Raw genomic sequence first — 20,813 nt, 5'->3', positions numbered from 1 at the left:
ACTGTTGTCTACGCTATAAATGTTAAATCTATGTTCTGAGTCTTATCTATTTGTCTCTCTTCGTTTTGTAGTTATCATATTAAATTATATTCGAACTGCCGAACAGACGGACTTCCTCTGAACAGATATTACTCAAAATCTGACAGAAATCAGCTAACTTGGCGCAAATACTGTATATCAAATTTCAACTGTCTAGCTGAAATCGTTTTTGAATTATCTTTGTCACAGACAGACAGATATGTTCCAAAAATGTATTTTATGAACTCGGGGAGTTTTAAAACATGAAGATTCGTCAAAACCTCGTTTACTGGATTTTCTTTACACTACGTATACACGAAAATAAAAACCGTTCGTTTTTGACTGAAACAGAATGGTCTACTACAGCGTTTCTCAACCTTTCAGTATTCGTGACCTAGTTTTCAATCCTAATTTTCATTTCGCCCCCCCCCCCTCTTACAATAAAAAGTATACAACAATAATGTATATTCAATATTTTGTTTTCAGTTTTTTAATTATTTTTAACTAACTGCCAAAAAAAAAAAAAAAAAAGAGTAAAAGCGAGCCAACATTGGCTAGAAACCACATCTGGCATTTTGCAAAGCGGTCAGTGAACAGACGAAGCGAATGAAAGCGGGGAAAATTCAAATATTATATTTGAAACGAAAGCCAAACAGGGAGATAACGTTAAAAGAATATGAAAGTAGAAAAATTCGTTAATGAAAGTTAACTTAGACGGGGTGAGCTTAATTTAGAATTGGGAATACATTTTTTTGAATAATAAAAGGAATAAAACAGAAGAATGACTAAACAAAAGAGAAAAAATAAGTAATGTTTGTGGAAGGAAATCCACACGACCGATGTCCTCTCGAGCATACGCAGATATTTTCTCATAGGAAGAATTAAAATGTTTGATAACGCAAGTTTCAATTCCAGCCAGTCTCATTAGAGTCGATCCTTCTACCGCTATCGAATATATTGTGAATGTGCATATTATATATGTTTTCGTGTTAATTGCAATTCATCATATTAAATATTTACGGCAGCAGATTTATGCAGACTCATGGATAATAGGTTTGGTTTGGTTATATTAACGTCCCGTTTGAAGCAACACTAGGGATATTTTGGGACAGACCTCGTAATTTTGAACCACGGTCAGATGACGAGGACGACACCTGAGCTGGCACCCCCCTCTCCACACCACACCACACCAGCAGGAGGACGTTTGGTCACGACGGATTTAACATGCAACAGGCCTCCTTACACGACGGTTCTTCGGAGGAATCGGGTCACGAACCTGAAACCCTCCGGTTCCGAAGCCGAGACCTTACCACCAGGCCACCGCGGCCACAGACTCATGGATAAATTTTTAAACGGAAGTAAGCGAGAATTAGACGACAGTCAAACAAAAACAAGTACGTAGACGAGAATGATTCCGAAAATCAAATCAAGAAAATATTCTCAAGAATGCTTAAATTTTGGGTTAACCAGTGCTGAAGTAAATGAAGAAGAAGGCCCCTGTGTATCATTTGCTCAAAAATGTTGGCTGCATGCAGCATGAAACCTAATAAATAACATTTGGAAACGCTTCATAGTTAGTACGTCAACAAACCCAGAGAATTCTTCGAATTAAAATTAAAATTATATAAAAAGCAAAAATCATTTTTTAAAGAAATTTTGTCTTTGAATAAAAAAGTTTTAATTGCATCTTACAAAGTTTCATATAAAAAAGCCGCATGTAAAAAACCTCACACCATTGGTGAAGAGCTTATTTTGCCAGCAGCAATTGTAGAAACTATGTTTGGAGATAATTTTTCAAAACAATTGCAGTCCGTACCTGTTTCAAATGATACTGTTGCTCGTCGAATTGATGATATAGCTGAAGATGTACAGTGTCAGCTTTTCTCGAAGTTGCGTGACAAATTTTTTTCAATACAGCTTGATGAAGCAACAGATTGTAATAAAGATGCTCATTTAATTGCCTATGTTCGATTTTGTGATAATATGTCAGTAGTAGAAGGCCTCGCAAAACACTTTTCTGCAAACCAATAGAACTCAAAACAACAACCCTCGCATTATTTGCTATTTTAAATGATTTTATGAACTAGGCAAACATAGAATGCAAAAATTGCTTCAGAATATGCACCGATGGTGCTCGTTCAATGTCCGGAAGATTCCAAGGTATACAAGCACTTGTAAAACAAAAATCGCCTCAGTGCGTCTGGACACATTGCATGATCCGCAGAGAAGCTTTGTCTTGGAAAGAAATGTCCTGGTCTGAATATTGTGTTAACTACGGTTGTAACCGTAGTAAATAATATAAAAATGAGATCCCCTGAAATCGAGAATTTTTTTCGCACTTTGTAAAGGCATGGGTTCAGTACATTCAGCTTTACTATTTTATTGCTAGGCAAGATGGTTATCACGTGGGACATTTTTGCAACGTGTTTATGAATTAAGAGAAGAAATCGCCATTTTCCTAGAAAAAGAAAACAGACCGCAGGCCGAGAATTTTCGCAATGGTTTATTTGTGATGAAATTGTGCTACTTGGTCGACACATTCGAGAAATTAAATAATTTGAATTTTCAACTCCAAGGAGCAAATACACATATGTTGGATATGAGTGATAAAGTTAATGTTTTTTGTGGAACATTGGAATTGTGGAGCAGAAATTTAAAGCAAAGAAATCTAACAATGTTTGCAAATGTGGATGATTGTACTAAAACTTACAAGGCTGAAGAAGAACATATAAAAGTTGTTTTTGTAACCACTAAAAATCATTTAGCTATGCTGGCAAAGAATTTTAAAAACTATTTTCTTGCTGACGACAAACTGATAGCAAGTTACGAGTGAGTTAGCGATCGATTTCATAAGACTCCTGAAGGACTCTCAAATGATGAGGAAGAAAAATTCATAGACTTCACGACAGGTGGCGAAACTAGAAGACAATTAAGTAATAAATCACTATTTGAATTTTGGGCAGGAGTAGAGGATGACTTTAATTGCACTAAAAACAAGGGCATTTCGCATTCTATTACCATTTTCAACATCCCACCTTTGTGAAACTGGATTTTCTGCTGTGGCTACTTTGAAGACAAAATATAGATCTCGGCAGAACTGAGAGTAGATATTTCTAATATTAAGCCTTCCTTCGAAAAACTTTGCTCTGCAAGACAGGCCCCAGGAAGTCACTAATAATTATTAAATTTGTTTTAATTTAGTATGTTTTGATAAAGTAAATTTTGATTAAGTTGTTTTACTTTAATAAGTTATTAAATATGTCGAAATGTATTTTGTTTTCTATGTGTATGTGTGCTTTCCTTTCAGTCAGTTAATCAATTTTTTTAAATAATATTTTCTCTTGGATATTCTCACCCCCCCCTCCTCTAGTGTGCTCGAGCCCCCCTAGGGGGGCGTGCCCCACAGGTTGAGAATCGCTGGTCTACTAAATGTTGAAAATCACTATTTTAGACTAACTGCTAAATTCGTGGTCCCGGCAGTGATTTTAAAATACCGTTTGCAAATTAAATTTATGAACTGTTGTGTCACTTACTCAATCTGCTCCTTAAAAATAAATTTGTATATGAATCCCATGTAGGCGTATAATTTGGTCAATTTTAGTCATAAAGTAATGTGATTTTTTAATCGTAAGTTTTAGAGTGTCGGCAATTTTTTACTACATACGCCTGATAGATTCGAGCAACCGTATAAAAAGTCAGTATTTTTAACTTTTTCAGAAATACAATAATTGATTCAAGTGATATGAAACATAGATTATTCCCCTCCTTTAAAGCATTTTTCCAATTGGAACTACTATATGTCTATCTTTAATGGTTTAGACATTTTCTTTTAAATCACGTTAAGAGCGGACAACCTCTATAATATTTCATGGTTTCAAAAAAATTAGGGCCGACGTCCTGTTATAGGTGTAGCGCGTCTTCCCCGTGATCTGGGTGTCCCGGGTTCGAGTCCCGGTTTGGGCATGGCTGTTCTTCTTCTGTGTTCAATCTGTGAGGTGTGTGAATGTGCCTCCATGTAAAATGGGATTGTGCAAGCGAATGTGACGAATGAAGTAGCTAACAAGGGGAGGGCACGGGGCTGAAATCTGAGATCGGGATGAGATTTAGTATAATGACTGTATACATTTAGAATGTTCATTCATGAAAATATTAAAACGCAATGGCGAGTCAATTTCGAGAAAATGGTCCTCAAACTTTTGGTAAAGCTTATATACAGATAACTTGACTCCCGTTTCGATGATCCCGATGGCATGGTTATCTGGGTAACCGTTTCGTATGCGGAAGGTGAGGGTTCGAACCTGTCTAAGAATTTTTTTCTTTTTTTAATAACTTTTATTCAATTCAAAATTTACAAATACTCTTAATTAATATGTTTTTAATTTTTTTCATCCAAAATAAATATTTATTATCAAAATACATATTAATAACATTAAAATTTTAAAAGAAAAAAATTATAAATACAGATGCATTTTTTAAACAAAATAAAATTACTTAAATTTAATTAACTATATACAGATAGTTTTAATTAATATGCTACTTATTTTTATGCAACGATAAATGTTTATTATTTTAATAAATTGTAATTTAATATCTAAAAAATAGTAATAAATATAACATAAATGGTGATAATTATTAATTATAAATACTCACATCGTAAAAAAAATTATTCAATATTTCTAAAAAATTATTCTATGTACATTTACTTTCGATTATATACAAGAACCAGAATGGTAACTATAGTAAAAACATTGGAAACAAAATATATTTCGACATCTTACACAACTGATCAATGATGATTGTTCACAAGATTAAGGTTTCTTTACGAGATCTATTGGAAAACAAACTTCATTTGCATTTAAAAATATCTCTCTTTCATCAGAAAGTTGGGTAGCGTACTACGTATACCTTATCATCTTATTAAAAATTGGTGAAGACAATTGATGGTGTACAATTGATTGAATTTTTACACTACCTTCGCAAGAATTTATTTCTTCATTATGTTCGATTAAGTAAGAATTTTTTATGCGTTTAATACGCTTTGAACCATCTGCCCTACGCATTCAATAAATTAACACCTACTCTATACTATTTCTTTTTATTACTGCAGTTGGGGATGTTTGCTTAAATATTTAACAAATATCAGTTGCTCCCTTCAATTTTTAATAAAATACAGCTTCGTTGAGTTAGAATTGATTATTTATCATTATTAAAATCCAAGAATTTTAAAAATAAATGTTTGAAAATGATGCAAGCAAGTTAAATTATCTGTAGCCATTATTACGTTTTTAATTATTTTTTCCTTTAAGCATTAAATTATAATTTAAGTATTAAAAGAATAAACATTTATACTTGCATAAAAATAAGTAGCATATTAATTAAAACTGTCTGTAAATAGTTAATTAAATTTAAATAATTTTATTATTATGCATTTCGATAATAAATCTTTATTTTGGATGAAAAAAATTAAAAACATATTAATTAAGAGTATTTGTAAATTTTTAATTGAATAAAAGTTATTAAAAAAGAAAAAAAAAATCCTAGCCAGGTTCGAACCCTGACCTTTCGTACACGAGATGGTTACATAAACAGCCATGCCATCGGGATCATCGGGACGGGAGTCAGGTTATCAGTATATAAGCTTTACCAAAAGTTTGAGGACCATTTTCTCGAAATTGACTGGCCATTGAGTTTTAATATTTTCATGAATGAACATTCTAAATGTATACTATCATTATACTAAATCTCATCCCAATTTCAGATTTCAACCCCTTGCCCTCCCCTTGTAAATCATACTCTTGGCCCTAGTTGGCGCTACTGAAAAAAAACAAAAGACGCTCACTCGGCTTAAATTGCTGACAGATAACTATCAGTGGGTTTGGAAAGTGCCATAAGTCACAATACAACAACAAAAACTAGGCTGTTATTTTTATAGATATTCGACATTCTATTATAATTACTCTCACATGTGAAATAACTGAAATCTTCACAAATTCCCTAATGTTGGATTTGAAAGTAAAAAATCCGCAATACTAGTTATATCCTAATAATATCTATGTTATTAATATATTCTGTGGATATAACATAGACATTATCGAGATACTAGTTATATCAACCTTATAAAATTAACGAACTATCAACTGTAATTTCTGGATAACTGACATATATAGTTTATCCGCAATTCTAGTTATATCTTGTGTCACCTCTGATTATTCAGTCACCTCTGAAATAACACAGGATTTAATTAAGTTATCTGGATAGCATGAGCTCTTTAACTAAATATATGATGACAACCAATGCGATTCCAATAAACGACAGCTTTTGCATTTGATTAATTAATTTAGAAAGAGAATTTAATTAGTAAAATTAGGCCTAGACTTTCATTCACTGTTTACAGCCAGTGACGTACCTATAAAAAATAGTCCCCATGAAAAATAACAAAATTAGACTTCTCCCCCCTCTTTTACTTTTGAAATACGATCAACATGTTATTGAAACGTTCTTACTTCTCATGTTTCGTGTTAGTGAAGATGGGAAATTGAAATCGATTTTTCGCTTTCTTCCACGTAGCGTAGCATTCCGAAATTTTGTACATTTATTTGTCTTTTGAGATGAAAGTAGAATATTTAAAAAATTTTTGAACTCTGAATTATCACTTAATATATTAATTTAGCTAAACTAATTAGCTAAAACGTTTTTACTTCGCATATTTCATGTTTGTAATACGAATTTGCAATCGATTTTTCATTCGCTTCGTGTTCTAATATACTGACATTTTGTACAGTTATTGGTTGTTCGCGGTGAGGGTAGAATATTTTAATAATTTTAGAACTCTTCATTATCACTTAATATATGAATTTAGCTAAAACTGTTTTCACAAAGTGAGCGAAATTCATTTACTGTTTACAAATAGGACGTAGCTACAAAGAAAATGGTACTTAGATCAAATAGCAAAACTAAACTTATCCCCCCCCCCCTTTTTTTTTCTTTTGAAATAGGATGTGCATCTTTTTGAAACGCTTTTACTTATCATGTTTCAAGTGTGTAAGTATGGAAATTTGTAAGTATGATTGATATTAATTTTTAGATTCCTTAATATTGTTAATTATGAATTCTGAAATGCAAGAGTTTTTTTAAGGTCTTATAGACCATAAAAGACGATCACAGTAGAGAACAAAATCGAATTTGTCGCCAAAAATTCTTAGTTAATCAAGATTCGGGCATTTGTCATATCGGTGCACCAGGTTTCCGATTCCCTTTTCAAAGACCATTGCCAATAGTGATGCGAGTTGGGCTTTAACGTTTCTTTGAAACTCTTAATTAGTTTGGAAATTTCTGAATTTTCTTTTAAGAGAATTTCCTTTAAGAATTTCCTTTTATAAAGCATGAATGTCTAAATATTCAACCTGCAAAGTCACAAATTTCAAATGATGGTCGTCCAGCTCGTTGGTTCGGATTCCAGCATCCTTCGTTTCTTTCAAATCACTTGATCAGTTCGTTCAACAAGATCTTCTGTTGCGACAGATTTGAGCCCTTATCCTCCTTCAAGGAGAATGCGGTTTAGAGCTGAGTGCTTTTCCTCTTTTCCTTGAATTGATGAACTTATTAGATGGGCAGAGTTTCCAAATTAATAAGAAAAAGTCCACTACCAGAGCCAGCAAAATTCTTCGAACAGGGGATGGGAAACCTGTTAGACGTTTATGACAAATACCCGAATCTTTACGGCAATTATGTCAAAAACTAATCATCTTTGTTCATAACTTTTGATAACAAATTCGTTTTATTCTCTTGTCTTTTTTGTGGTCCATTGGAATTTGAAAAAAAAAAAAAAAAAAAAAAAAACTCCTACATTAAAACACTAAAAATTAAAAAATAATAAAGATAATAAAGTTTTAAACACCTGTTTTATTAGTGTAATAAAAAGTAGGAAATAATATTTCTTTAAATCGAAAAATCAAACAACATTATAAAGAAATAAGACACAATGTACACGTAAGAAAGAAATTCTTGTATATTCATTGAAAATTAAAATATATTATAGATGCAATTAAGATTCCAACTAGTGTATTTCTGTCAGAATTTCAAGCTTTTAAAGTTTTCACATATATAATTTTGATTAAAAAAAATTGCTTAAAATAAGAAATTACAAGTACTATAAAAAGATAAGAATTTAAAAAATTTACAACAGGAATAATACTAATGCAAACATAAGTATTTATCATTCTAAAATATTAAGTATATAAGAGTATGTACTTAGCAACCTAGAATACTAGTAGAAGGTAATTTTCTTCACAATAAAATATTTGTTGAGAACATGGATATAAATTTAAAGCATAGTGATTTGCTAGAGTAACTCTATTTGTTTCCCTGCTAAGGTTTAAGTATTTTATTTTTTTAAACCATAATGAATGTAATAAAAATAGATATTAGATGCTGAAAAATAATAAATATAAAATAAATTTTGAAAAGGTTTTTATCAGTTTATATCAAAATAAAAATGAGTTTTTTATATCTAAAATCTGATAGTCGAAGCAAAAATCGCAAAAGCTGGGGTTACGGAAAACCACAGGAGAAGGCTATAAAATCACAATGAAATTTATAAGAAAAAAATTCCCAAACATTCAATACATAAAAATTAAAATAAATTATAGATTCGATGACGATTATAATTTACTTATTGCTTTTCTATCTGAGCCAAGTGTTTTTGCACATTTTAAGTTGATCATCAAATTTTTTGATATTTTTTTCTTTCTAATACATTATTAAAGGTATTTTTTAAAGTTCCTTTTGCATTTATTATTTTATTCCGAGGAATGGAAAGATTGAACATGCAATAATACTTAAATATTATTAATATACAAAATATTTTAGAACTAATATGATTTACACATTACATATAACCTCACGATGAGTATTACATACTGACAGCTCTTTAATCTAAAATGAATATTTAACAAAAATGATTAAACATAAATGTTATAAAATCATTTTGGAAGTTTTTAATAAAATTGCGTTCAATTTTCACCAATCATTCAGCTTTAACCTCTTAACCTACGTGCATCGAATTTATCGCATCTTTACACTTTTAAACAACAATCAAGCCATTCATAAATATTATAATTCAACATAAAAATTACGTGGAATACATAAATAACTCAAGTATTCTATAAATATATGATTCTAAAGGCAAAACATTCTCAAAATAGGTATCATCTAATTAGAAATTAGGCAAAATAAACCAGTTAAGGAGTTGATAACTTAAATAGGGTTTTCAAATAAGAAATCATTTTTATTAAAATTTTGATACATTTTAAAAATATAAAATAAAAATAACTTTTCTCAAAGACGCGGATTTCGTGCTTGGAAAAATAATGTTATAAAATCTGTAAAAATTGTTTAAACTATCAAAATCTATCTATTTATATATTGCTTTTTACCCATCGTTATTGTGAAGAAATTCTTGATTCTGCAATACATATTTTGTTTTGAAATACCCAGCTTGAGCAAAATTCCGACGATAAAAAGAATGAATCCTTTAAGTTTATCCCTGACATGCTTGAAATCCTTTTAATTTTCAAGGATTTGGTAATAAGAGTCTAAAAAATTTACTTTATCCTTTAAATACAATTAAACAATTCCTTAATTTTGCGCGTTTTTACAATTGTGCCCTAGACAAATGTCTTGCTTACCCCCCCCCCCCAAGTTACACCATTACATATCATGAAATTACAAACTTGCATACCTTTTGCCTTTGGTAGATTTCGAATTTAATCTGGCCTGATTCAATAAAGCATTGCACACTTGAATGGCTGTGTATGGTAAACTAGCAGCTTCTTCAAAAGTCAAATTTTTAGGTTTGAGAGCTACTTGGTTTTCTTTGACAACTACATACTCTGCCATAAGACCTTCGTAACAGTAAGGGGAAACTGCCCATACCTGAAAGACATTAACTAGTAAATAGTAATAGTAACAATAAGTAGGATAAATAATACATATCACTAATAGCAACTCATGCATTGTAGCTACGGAAGTGCTTTTATATAAGATTTTTTTAACTGTATCTTCATCTACTATGTTATGATAACAAGTGCAATAATCACGTAATTCATGTGTTTTTATTTCATACATAATATCTTTTGGCATATGAATACTCCAGATAATTTTTTTATAATATTTCAAAGTAGGAAATCGTTGTAAACGGTTTCATATTATTATCATTTCTTATATATTTGTAAATTCTGTAGATAGTTATTTTTTTCCCCTTCTGTAAATATTCTGGTATTTAATAAAATTCCCTTAACATGCCCATCAAACCATTCAGTGAACATAATGATTACGGATATGGAGGTAGGAGACGGCGTTCTCCTCTGTAACCACAGTGATGTACAAATACTTCATACTTAAAGACAGTGATATTTAAATTTTACTTTTTTAAAATTCATTTTGAATTATTCAATTATTTTTTAGTAAAAAATAATAAAATGTTTGTCTTGATATAGGTAAAGTTTGACAAGAAACTATAACTAAGCAATTGCTAATTTTTTTAAAACTTATTCAATTAAAAAATAGATATTTCCGACTAGTTTTCATGCATTCTTTACTCTTTTATGATAAAGATTTACTCAACTGCGGCTGAAGAATAGGGAATTTTAAAACTGTAGGCTTAAAACACGTACACACATTGGATTATTACTTTATATTTAAATACGAACATATTTAATAGGGCTTTTGATTAATTTTTATTTATCGATAATTATCCTTCTTGTTTCATTTATGTTACCGGCAAAGTATGAAATCCGGCATTCTATAGAATTCCAAGCATTGTATATAATGCCTAAAATTAACTGACAATGAATGAAACGATTTATATTTCACATAGTTCCTAGGCATTCTATAGAAGGCCAGATGAGAAACCGGCAAAGTATGAAATACAACTCCGATTCGTTTCGAATATCACGTGGCCATGCTAGAAAAGATGATGAAATAGATATTTTGTGCACCCTTTGTTACAAAATTGAAAAGGCTATTAAAGGTAAAATACATTCTAAAATCAATTTGGAAATACAAACCCCCGCTCCCCTCAGAAGATGAAAATGAATTTGGAAAAAAAATTTCCCATTGCTTCTTTGGGAACTATTGTGCGAGATCCTATTTCTGACGTCGACAAGAGACGAGATGATTCGCACAATAGATTGAGAGATGATTCGGAAGTTGTAGTGAGTGTGACAGAAAATGGTTTTCTACCGATTGGAAACTTCTGACAGAATTTTAAAACAAGTATATGCGAGATCACAATTCACTTTATGCCATAAGAACTGAAGATATTCTTCACCACGAAATTTCTCTCCGGTCAGTTGCAAATTCTCAGCCCAGTGGAAGTGGCCAAGGATTCGTTAAATGTATGTGTAAAACAAAGTGCCAAAATATGAAATGTCTTTGCTTGAAAAATGAAATGTAATTCAATATGTCATTCAAGCCTACCATGTTGCAACAAATAAGTTAGTTTCTTATTTTATCGCATGAAAATTTTGTTTACTTTAATAAGAAAAGCATAAATTTTGTTTTGTATAACTTTCATTTTTCCTTACGTATTTTGAATGAATTTTTTTAATGGCTGTCACATTATTTTTTCAGAATAACATTTGTATTTTTTTAAGAATGCAAATCATTTATATAATTGCCTTATTAGGACCTATTTTCATACTTTACCTTAATAGCGTTTGTCATTCTATAAAATGCCGAGGTATTATATACAATACCTAGGGAAAGTATGTAATAATTATCATATTTCACACTTTTCCTAAAAACATCCGGCACTATATACAATGCCGGCATTTCATACTTTGCCGGTAACATGTATATTTAAACTTCAAGTCTTTAAATCAACAGCAAAAAACCGTTAAAAATCTTTTTTTCTGCCGTCTCTGGAAAGGAAGAAGATGCTGCATCTGGACAGTAAATCCATTCATTCACATACTGTTGAACGTGACGATTAGCTATATTACTACGCGTGCGTAGCTGTAGATATCTGTACTATTTAGTGGCTTTTCTCTCTTCGTAAAAAGGATACCGTTCCTTCAATATTGAAAGCTCTAAAATGAATGCTATTGTATGGATAGAATTAGATATCATAGACAAAATTAAAGAAATTAGTGACTACCTTTATATACCGAAAGAAGCTGAGTGCGTTGTAAATCCGGAGTACTTATGCACCAGCTTCCCCTGAATGCCGCTCAAAAGTGCATACAAATCCAAATGTACTTACTTCATCGCCTTTAGATATATATGTCACTTCTTTTCCAACTTTTAAAACAATTCCTGAACATTCTCTTCCCAATATAATTGACTCATCTTCAACGTGCTATATGAAACAAAATATCAAACTATTAATTTTCAATTATTCTGTAATCAATAATTCAATCATATTATAGGTAATAATTTCAATAATATAGTTAATTCATGTTGAAATGATGCACACTGAATTGTCAGCGCCAATTTAATTGTGGAATCCATTAAGCATTTTACAAGAGTTAAACATATGACACTGTCATAAAAAATCATTTTTCACAGTGAACATTATATTTCAAAAAACATAACAAGCTAGACAAATGAAATCTGGCATGCAAATCTGTTACAAAATTTACAGATGACACTACAATGCGTGCTAGTAATGTTACGCTATCCATAGCAAGAGAGCACTGTAGTGGCATCTGAAGATGACATGGGACTATCCTTAATGTGAAACTGTAGATTTAAATCGAATTTTGGACGATTTTCACTGAAATCTGTCTGCCTGTCCATGTGCATGGGAACTGGATGACAAAATCCTATCACGATTGATGAATGAAATAGAACATTATGTTACACAATCAGGATTGTAGATTTCTGCCAAGTCTTGTATCAGCTCGGTTGACTGTCTGTCGGTCTATTTCTCATGTGTATATGAATATAGTAACATAAGATCGAATCTATAGGATCAATTAGGGGATGGATGTAAATTAAAATTCGCTATATCTTTACAGATCTATTATGCATTTTTTTATTTTGCAACTTGCCTGCCTAATTATACAATTTATTCGTGTTATTAATAAGGTTGTATTAATGTAGATAATTAATACAACCTTATTAATTATCCACGACCCGCTCTACGTTTCGTACTTTTCTTCCTTTCGACAAGTGCATGTATGTGTCTGAAGTGAGAGATCAGCAAACAAATCGTCAGATATATGTTATACCCAAGTCGGTTCAGAAAGTGCAAATCTCTAACTGCACTGGATAACAAATAGATAACTTTATGCTGCTGCACTGGATAACAAATAGATAACTTTATGCTGCTTTTCAATACTTTCACAAAATTAAATTACGGATGACATCGAAATAATAATGGTACTTAAAATCACTCAAAGAAATCTTGCTGAAATATTAACAATGATGCTATTTAAATTTAAATCAATGATTTTTTTTTAAATATCAGTATTAAAAGGGTTCAAGCTATTTTCTACAGCAAAATTTCTTAAATTAATATCGTTTCATTTCTCATTAAACATTGATTCTTTCAGCTTGAAATTTTCAAAAAATTTAGAGCAAAATTCCTGAATTCTGAGCTCACAATTGAAAGGTATCACTTTTATTTATTATAGAAATGCCCTTAAATGATATTTTTAAGTTTATATACAAATATTCCAAAAGTATGAATATACTTTTTTTTAAAAGTTTGTCACAGAAAGGTCGAGGTATATCCTCCTCTGCGGATGACAAAGTCAAAAACTGATGAGGTAAAAACTGATGATCAAGATGTAAGATTTTCACCTTTCAACGTAAAAGATATCTTTAATAAAGTCTCTAGAAAAAAAATAAAGCATAGGAGACATAGATTTTGAAAATTAATATGCGTTTCGAAAAAAATTATTTATTTGCTTTAAATATCTAAACTTTGCAGAAAAAATGTAAATGTGTTGCATGATATTGGCTCATTTATATCTATGGATGCTTTTCTTCGTTTTTATATGATATTATTTATAAAAATACAACTTGTAACATAGGTGTTCGTTTTTTTTTTGTTTGTTTTTTTTGTGTGTAAAAAATATCGAAATAAAGAAAGATATGTAATACTAAATTTAATTATAGAAAAATCTTGAAAGTTTTAATTAAATAAATTAAGACCCCTAATCAAAATTGTTGTTTCCCCTTTCCAAGATATGGTAGTTTTTCGAAAAACGAATTCGGAACAGAGAATTTAGTTTGGAACTACATATTGCTAATGTGAGAAAAAATTTGGGGACCGAAGAAAGGGGGAGGGAAGCGGTCAGTCAGTAATATTGCTGGTCTCCCTGCTGTGGTAATTAGACCCCCGCAGATGCGGAGGAAGGGGGAAAAAATGCTCGTTTCTTCCTCAAGCATTGTCTCATGAGAAATTCAGTAAGTAATCTTTTGATGAATAAAGATGAATTTTAAGAAAGCCATATTCAAAATAATTAGACGCTCGGTGAGTAGAGATTCAAGAATATTCAATTAAGAGTATAAATTCAAGAATATTCAATTAAGAGTATAAATTCAAGAATATTCAATTAAGAGTATAAATTCAAGAGTAATCAATTAAGAGTACAGATTCAAGAACGGAGGGAAAAAAATAACAGGTTTCTGAAATTTCTAACGTGACATTCTTTTCAATGTTTTCAACCATCGTTATGAAAAATATGAAAGAAAATATTGTATTGATTGAAATGATTTCACTAAAATCTGTTAGAACACTAGTTCTGATTGAAATTTCCTTTAAATAGACATTAATCACAGCTTCTTTAAGCACCTTTATTTTGCACTTTTATTTAACTTGATTAGTTCCATGGTAGTAAAAATGAAATTTCGTAATTGATTTTCTACCAAAGGCCTTTATGGCCTAGACTTCAAAAATTTTATATACTCTTGTATTCTCTAAGACAATACAATATTTTAAATGTTGAAAACTTAATGAATGGATTTGAATGGAATGAATGGATTTAATTAACTTTTAATCAGTATGAATGAAATCAACTGTCTGTTGGATTTGAGAGGAAAAATTTATTTCATATTTCAAAATAATTTAAAATTAATTTAAGATTAAAAAGTAGAAAATCAATGAAATGAATAGATTCTTTATTTCGGTACTTTAATAAAAGTGAATTTTTAAAAATCTTTTATGTTCGTACAGTTGGAATTTGCAATTGACTTAATTTTTAAATTCTCTCTCCAATGTGCTGAAGTTTTGAAACTTTGCAGATTGATTCCGTACAGGTGGCACTTCTTTTAGATGTCACCATTTTAATTTTTCAACACTTAATTAACAGCTAATTATTAATCAAATTAAATTTTAATTCTATATGAATGACATCACTTGGGAGCAAATTTATTTCAAAATTAATTACAAAATTAAAAATATTAAATAAAATTAAAAAAATCTACTGTTTAGAACATTAATAATAGTGTCCTTTAAAAACTGATTTTAATTAAATTTCTCTGAAGTTTTTTATCTTATTTATTTTTCATTTTTAAGGTCGTGTCTTTATCCTACGGAAACAGGTATTTGAAGATTTTTTTACCCTGAAAAAGTCATAAGTAGAATCTTGAGAAGCCTTGATCTAGAACAACATAGTGTACGTTAAATCTGTCATTGCAATTTGACGTTGGCGTGGAGTGGAAAGTTGGGAAATGAGCTTTTGTCTTCGCAATCCAACGATAATATATACAACATGTTCTGTCTCAAAATAGACTTCATGACCCACAAAACGGAACATAATCTTGTTAGAACAGCTTTTTTTTACCGACAGATTCCGCCCCCATTTAGGGTAGCAAAAACTTCGACAAAGCTTCAGCTAGATTATCCAGTATTAGTGTGTAAAAATAATTTAGAAAATCCTCATGGTTTAAAGAAACTCTAAATAAATAAATTTCTTTTTATAAATAATAAATTACCATTTTCATTTATTTCCCGAATATAAGGGCCTGAGAAAAATTTGAGTTTTTATAAGATTGCAAACCTTTTATTCTTATATTTGCTTTTTTCTAACCAAAGAAATTTTAATTGGAAAAAAATGAAAAATTTCGAAATGGAATAAAAGTAAACAAATCATCTTAAGAGAATTTATTTAAGGTTTAACAATACGATTAGTTACAAACTTTTAGCAAGTATTTGCATAGTATATTTTAATTCGATACTTTTCGATTCAGGGTGTCTAAATGTTAAAATAACGAAGTATTGTCTAAAAAGAGAGAGTAAATAATTTGTATTTTGTTGTTTATAGAAGGAAAATGCATCTTTTTGTTTTGAAAAATAACGGATTATGACTTACCTATAAGAAAAAATGAATCAAATAAAAGTGTTTTAATGTAAATTTGATTTCAATTTTGTGATCGCAATATGTTTAAATTTCAGCCTGTAAAAAAAATTATTTCAGATATTTTCAGGAAAAATAAATAATTGACAATAACTCAAATGATTTATACAAATAATTTTTTTTTGTTTCAAAATATTGCACTATTTTAAGTTGATGTTGTAGTTAAAAGAAATATATAGCAACAAAAGCGATTTTTTTTTTTTGTAAAAAATTTTTTTAGAGATTTTTTGACATTTGTTTACATATATTTTTTGTGTAAAAAAAAGTGGTTTTATTTATTTATTTATTTTTTACGCTTCTACCCTTTTACATGAAAATCTCTCAAATACAAATATTGAACTCAAGGTTAGTAACTGGCTTGAAATGTCCATTTTATTCAATATTTAAATAGTTTGCTTCATAAAACCGTTTGAATTTTGTTTCTAATTTCGTCTTTTAAGGAGTTACATTGATTTTTACATCTGCATAATTCACGTTTTAATACCATTTTACATTTTTAAACGCAATTTTTTTTAAAATTCTAAATTTTGATAAAATTTCTTGATGGAAAATTTCATGAATCGAAATCCAATTCCTGTTTTTTGTTTAGATTTGATATAATACTTTCACAATATATTCTGCAGTTACTAAACTGCAGAAAAACAATCTATTCGTTCAAAAAGATTTTATAGTTTTTTTTTAATATTTTAACAACGAAAATAAAATTGAACATTTCATGTTATTTATCAGTCAAACCTGGAATTTATAGGCTGGACGAAATGACAGCTTATTTTTTCGTTCAGAAAATAGACAATATATTTTTTAAAGTTATTTGAAAGATTTTGAATAAATCATTTGAATAAAATTCTAAACTAGATAGTCTTTGCTTTATACTTCTTCTTAAAAAGCTATATTTCTTCCAAATTTCAAGTCTTTTGACTTTTAACTGGTACATTCTTGTTTTAGTGACGTATTTCAATCTATTTAATACAAAAATTTATATATATATATATATTTATAAGTATTAATAAAAAATTTATCTCGAACATTGACGCATACCTTAAATATCCTTAAATTTAACGATTAATCATAATCAACAAGAAAGCTACCACTCTATCATGACAGCAACTTCAAGTAACTTAAAACTTTATTTGTTATGACATTACCCACACGCCTTTATTGGAATGGAAAACAACCAAAAAGAGACAAGGAACTATATCCGGGAAAAGGCTTTAAAATAAATCAAGCTAATATCATCTACTAATAAATTAATACTATTTCATTTTAATTTAGAAATAAATTCAATTTCGAAGGGCTGTGCCAAGAAATTGTGGACGAGAAAGATTCCGAAACGATCCATGAAATATTGCAACAGAATTTGATATGATGGCGAGCATTTACCGGAACAAATTTGTTTTTGTTATGGAAAGCAATTAGAAGCGGGCGAAAACATAACCCAGATTTCACAACATTTTCTCCAATGCGGTCAAACACCATCATTTCCTTCTTTCTGCTCACAAAGACAGGACGAAAGAGAGGCCCACCTGCGCTCGGTTCTTCTCAACCCCCTCTAGGCAAAAACAAAAACCGGCGCCCTTCCTATCTATATCAGTTTCCTAATCTGAAAACTCCTCGTCTTCCACGAAAAAAAAAAAAAAATAACAAATAAAATAAAAACAGCAGCAAAAAAAAAAAAAAAAAACTTCCGTCCGTCCGTCTCGACACCAACCATTTTTTTTACCCCGCATCCTCCAAAAGTAAGGACCTCAACTGCCCAATCTAGTTTGAAATGGAATTCACTGGATGGGGAAAATTTCCTCATACCTTGGTTCCAATTCGAGTTAGAACGAGGGGCCCGCAAAGGGTAAGTTACTTCCAAGTTGTTACCGCGATGGGTTAGTCGCCACGAGGTTGAATCTCCCGTTATCGATTGCCAAACCTGAAACAAGTTTTATACCTGGGATATCCATCTTGCCATTCTATCGTCGATCGTGAGTTGCTTGGGTCAAAGGGCCAACGCTGTTGCCGTAGGAAATAAGACACGAGACTCTAATGGCAGTGTCAACCCGGCTGTTTTATGAAAGATATTGCCTGTTAGGAGCCTCTTTCAAGGCCCGGTGCTGTCCTGTCTGGGAAAAATTTTGCAATGACTTCGCACCTGTGTGTCTTTTGCCTTAATATCAGTTCAATCACCCCAGAAAAGAAAAAGAAAAAAAGACCGATTTTAACGTGCACTATAATTAATCCTTTAGTCTGGATTCTCTGTTACCTGATCAAGGATTTTAACATCATCGATACCAAACGTCAAATTTATTTATTTATTTTCCAAATAACCATTGCACGTTCTAAAGGATTCTTCGTGAATTTGGGAATGAATTGTAAAGAATAAAAATATTCAGATGGGAAAAAAAAAAAAAAATGTAATGAATTATAAACAAGGCAGAAACAGAAAATTTTAGTGCGATTATAAAGGAAATAACTGCTTGTCTTATTTATTTATTTTTTTCTATAAATGGTTAAAGAAATTTCGGAAAATATTGGCAAAAAAATTAATATTTATTTAGATTCTTTACTTGCCGTCAAAATTTTAGAAGTTCTTTTTTAAAAACAAAGACGGAAAATCATGCGTGTAGGGGGAGAGTGCAAAAGTCCGAATAAATAAAGGTTTTATTCCCTTTTGTTAATGAAAGGTCAATCAAATAAAGTTTAAAATATTTTTGAAATTTATTTATACTTTTATTAGATCACGCAAATGCAAATTTGAAAAGCTGAAAAAAAAAATTAATGACCAAATTATGAAGGTTCTGAGATGCACTGGAAATGCATGAAGTGTACCAAACACAAAACTAAAACTAGATTCAATTTAATTTAGTTTAGTTTGGTTAGCTTAACTAACTTCCTGTTCCATGGGCTATTTTAGGACAGACCTCGTAATTTGTAATCAAATTGAAAAGATTGCGAAAAAAAAAAAAAAGAGAACGGGTCAAGAAAATGAAGTTTCCCACTACCAAGAAATGCACACACACGCACAAAAAAATCTATTCAACAATAAAAAGCTTTTGGATGAACGTCATTGATTTTGTTATCACTATGAAACAATGCTTGCGTGTCATAAAATCAGCAAAATGTATTACAAAATTAGTTAAATGGCGCATATTTATTAATATGACATTTTTAATTATCCAGTTTTATAACAGCAAACCAAATTTTACTGTAACTATTTCCAGCTTTTTTTAATTTTATAGGGCATTTGAATTATGTTTTAAAATTGTAAAAATACAAGTTTAAGAGCCATTATTGCAATTAGAAGATCAAAAGAGGAACCGATGCATGAAAGTTTGACATGATATTGTCGGAACGGTTTTAGTATGGTGAGAGTTGTAGAATTAGACAGTATGTTCACTTTAATTGTGCCCAAAGTCTAATTTTTCAAATCATAGAAAGAGGCATGTATATTTCCAATTGAAAAAAAAGTTTTTAAATGACACAAAGGAGTCAAAGAAGAAGTCTATATAAATTTGCATATAATTCTCTGGTCCTATCAGTCATATTAAGTAAAATATTCTTAATACGCCAGCATTTTAAGTTTAAACAAAAGTTAAATTTTTCTGTGATTAAAATTGGCCAAGTTATGAAGCTTTCATCTTGATTATTTTAAGAGTTCGATAGACTCTATTAGGCCTTTTTGCCCGTCAATGATTTAGATTTATGAATTTCTATGCATATATATTAGGATATAAATGCAAGAGAAACTCTAAATTAAAAAAAAAAAAACTTCTTTAAAACAAAATATATTATTTTTAAAAATTTAAAAAAATATTTAATGTGCAAAGATTTTAAAACAATACAATCGAAGTAATTTTTAATTGTTTCTCCTATTTTTTCCTCATTATCATATAAAAATATATTTGAAACAAAATTGGAAATTATTTTGTAATTCTATTTAAAATTTAATATTTAAAATATTTTATGTACCACCACTGAATTTTCATAGGAATTTTGCACTTTTTAATAATAATAATAATAATAATAAAACCTAGGATTTTTTTTAATATCTAAAAAAAATTCAGAATTACATGCCAAATTGCCTTTGTTTAAGTTTTTATACGTTTGTATTATCATGTTTACATCAATGCGCATGCACAGATAAACAGACGGTCAACCCATCAACGGATTTGTTTTCCAAGTTGATACGTATTAACTATGTTCTACAAAAAACTATGTATTAAATTTTATACATTTAGCTCTTTACGTTTACTTTTTACTATCAATTGGCTATCATGTTCGGACAGACAGACTTCCTGTGAATGAATTTCGTTCAAAATTTGAAAAGAATTTACAAATTTGGTGCAAAGATCACATACAAAATTTCATCCATTTTACTCAAAGTGTTTTTGACTCAAAAACAGATATAATTCCAAAAATGTATATATTGGATTCAGAAAAGTC

At 30.0% G+C, this 20,813-nt stretch overlaps 1 protein-coding gene across 2 annotated transcripts in view; it reads right to left on the bottom strand.

Moving 5' to 3' along the window:
- LOC129958274 (reticulon-4-interacting protein 1 homolog, mitochondrial-like) overlaps positions 1-20,813 on the bottom strand; it is a 111,007-nt gene that overhangs the window by 47,103 nt on the left and 43,091 nt on the right. For both annotated transcript variants that reach the window (XM_056070609.1, XM_056070608.1), the window contains 2 exons: positions 12,281-12,376; positions 9,758-9,951 (listed from right to left, as the gene is read on the bottom strand). In XM_056070609.1, coding sequence (XP_055926584.1) covers positions 9,758-9,951; positions 12,281-12,376 — 290 coding nt within the window. The remainder of the gene's footprint in view (positions 1-9,757; positions 9,952-12,280; positions 12,377-20,813) is intronic.

Source organism: Argiope bruennichi, chromosome X1 (assembly GCF_947563725.1).
Source record: "Argiope bruennichi chromosome X1, qqArgBrue1.1, whole genome shotgun sequence".
In the NCBI taxonomy this organism is placed as follows: domain Eukaryota; kingdom Metazoa; phylum Arthropoda; class Arachnida; order Araneae; family Araneidae; genus Argiope; species Argiope bruennichi.
The sequence above is the reverse complement of the archived record's forward strand: the minus strand, read 5'-3'. Positions and strand labels throughout refer to the sequence as shown.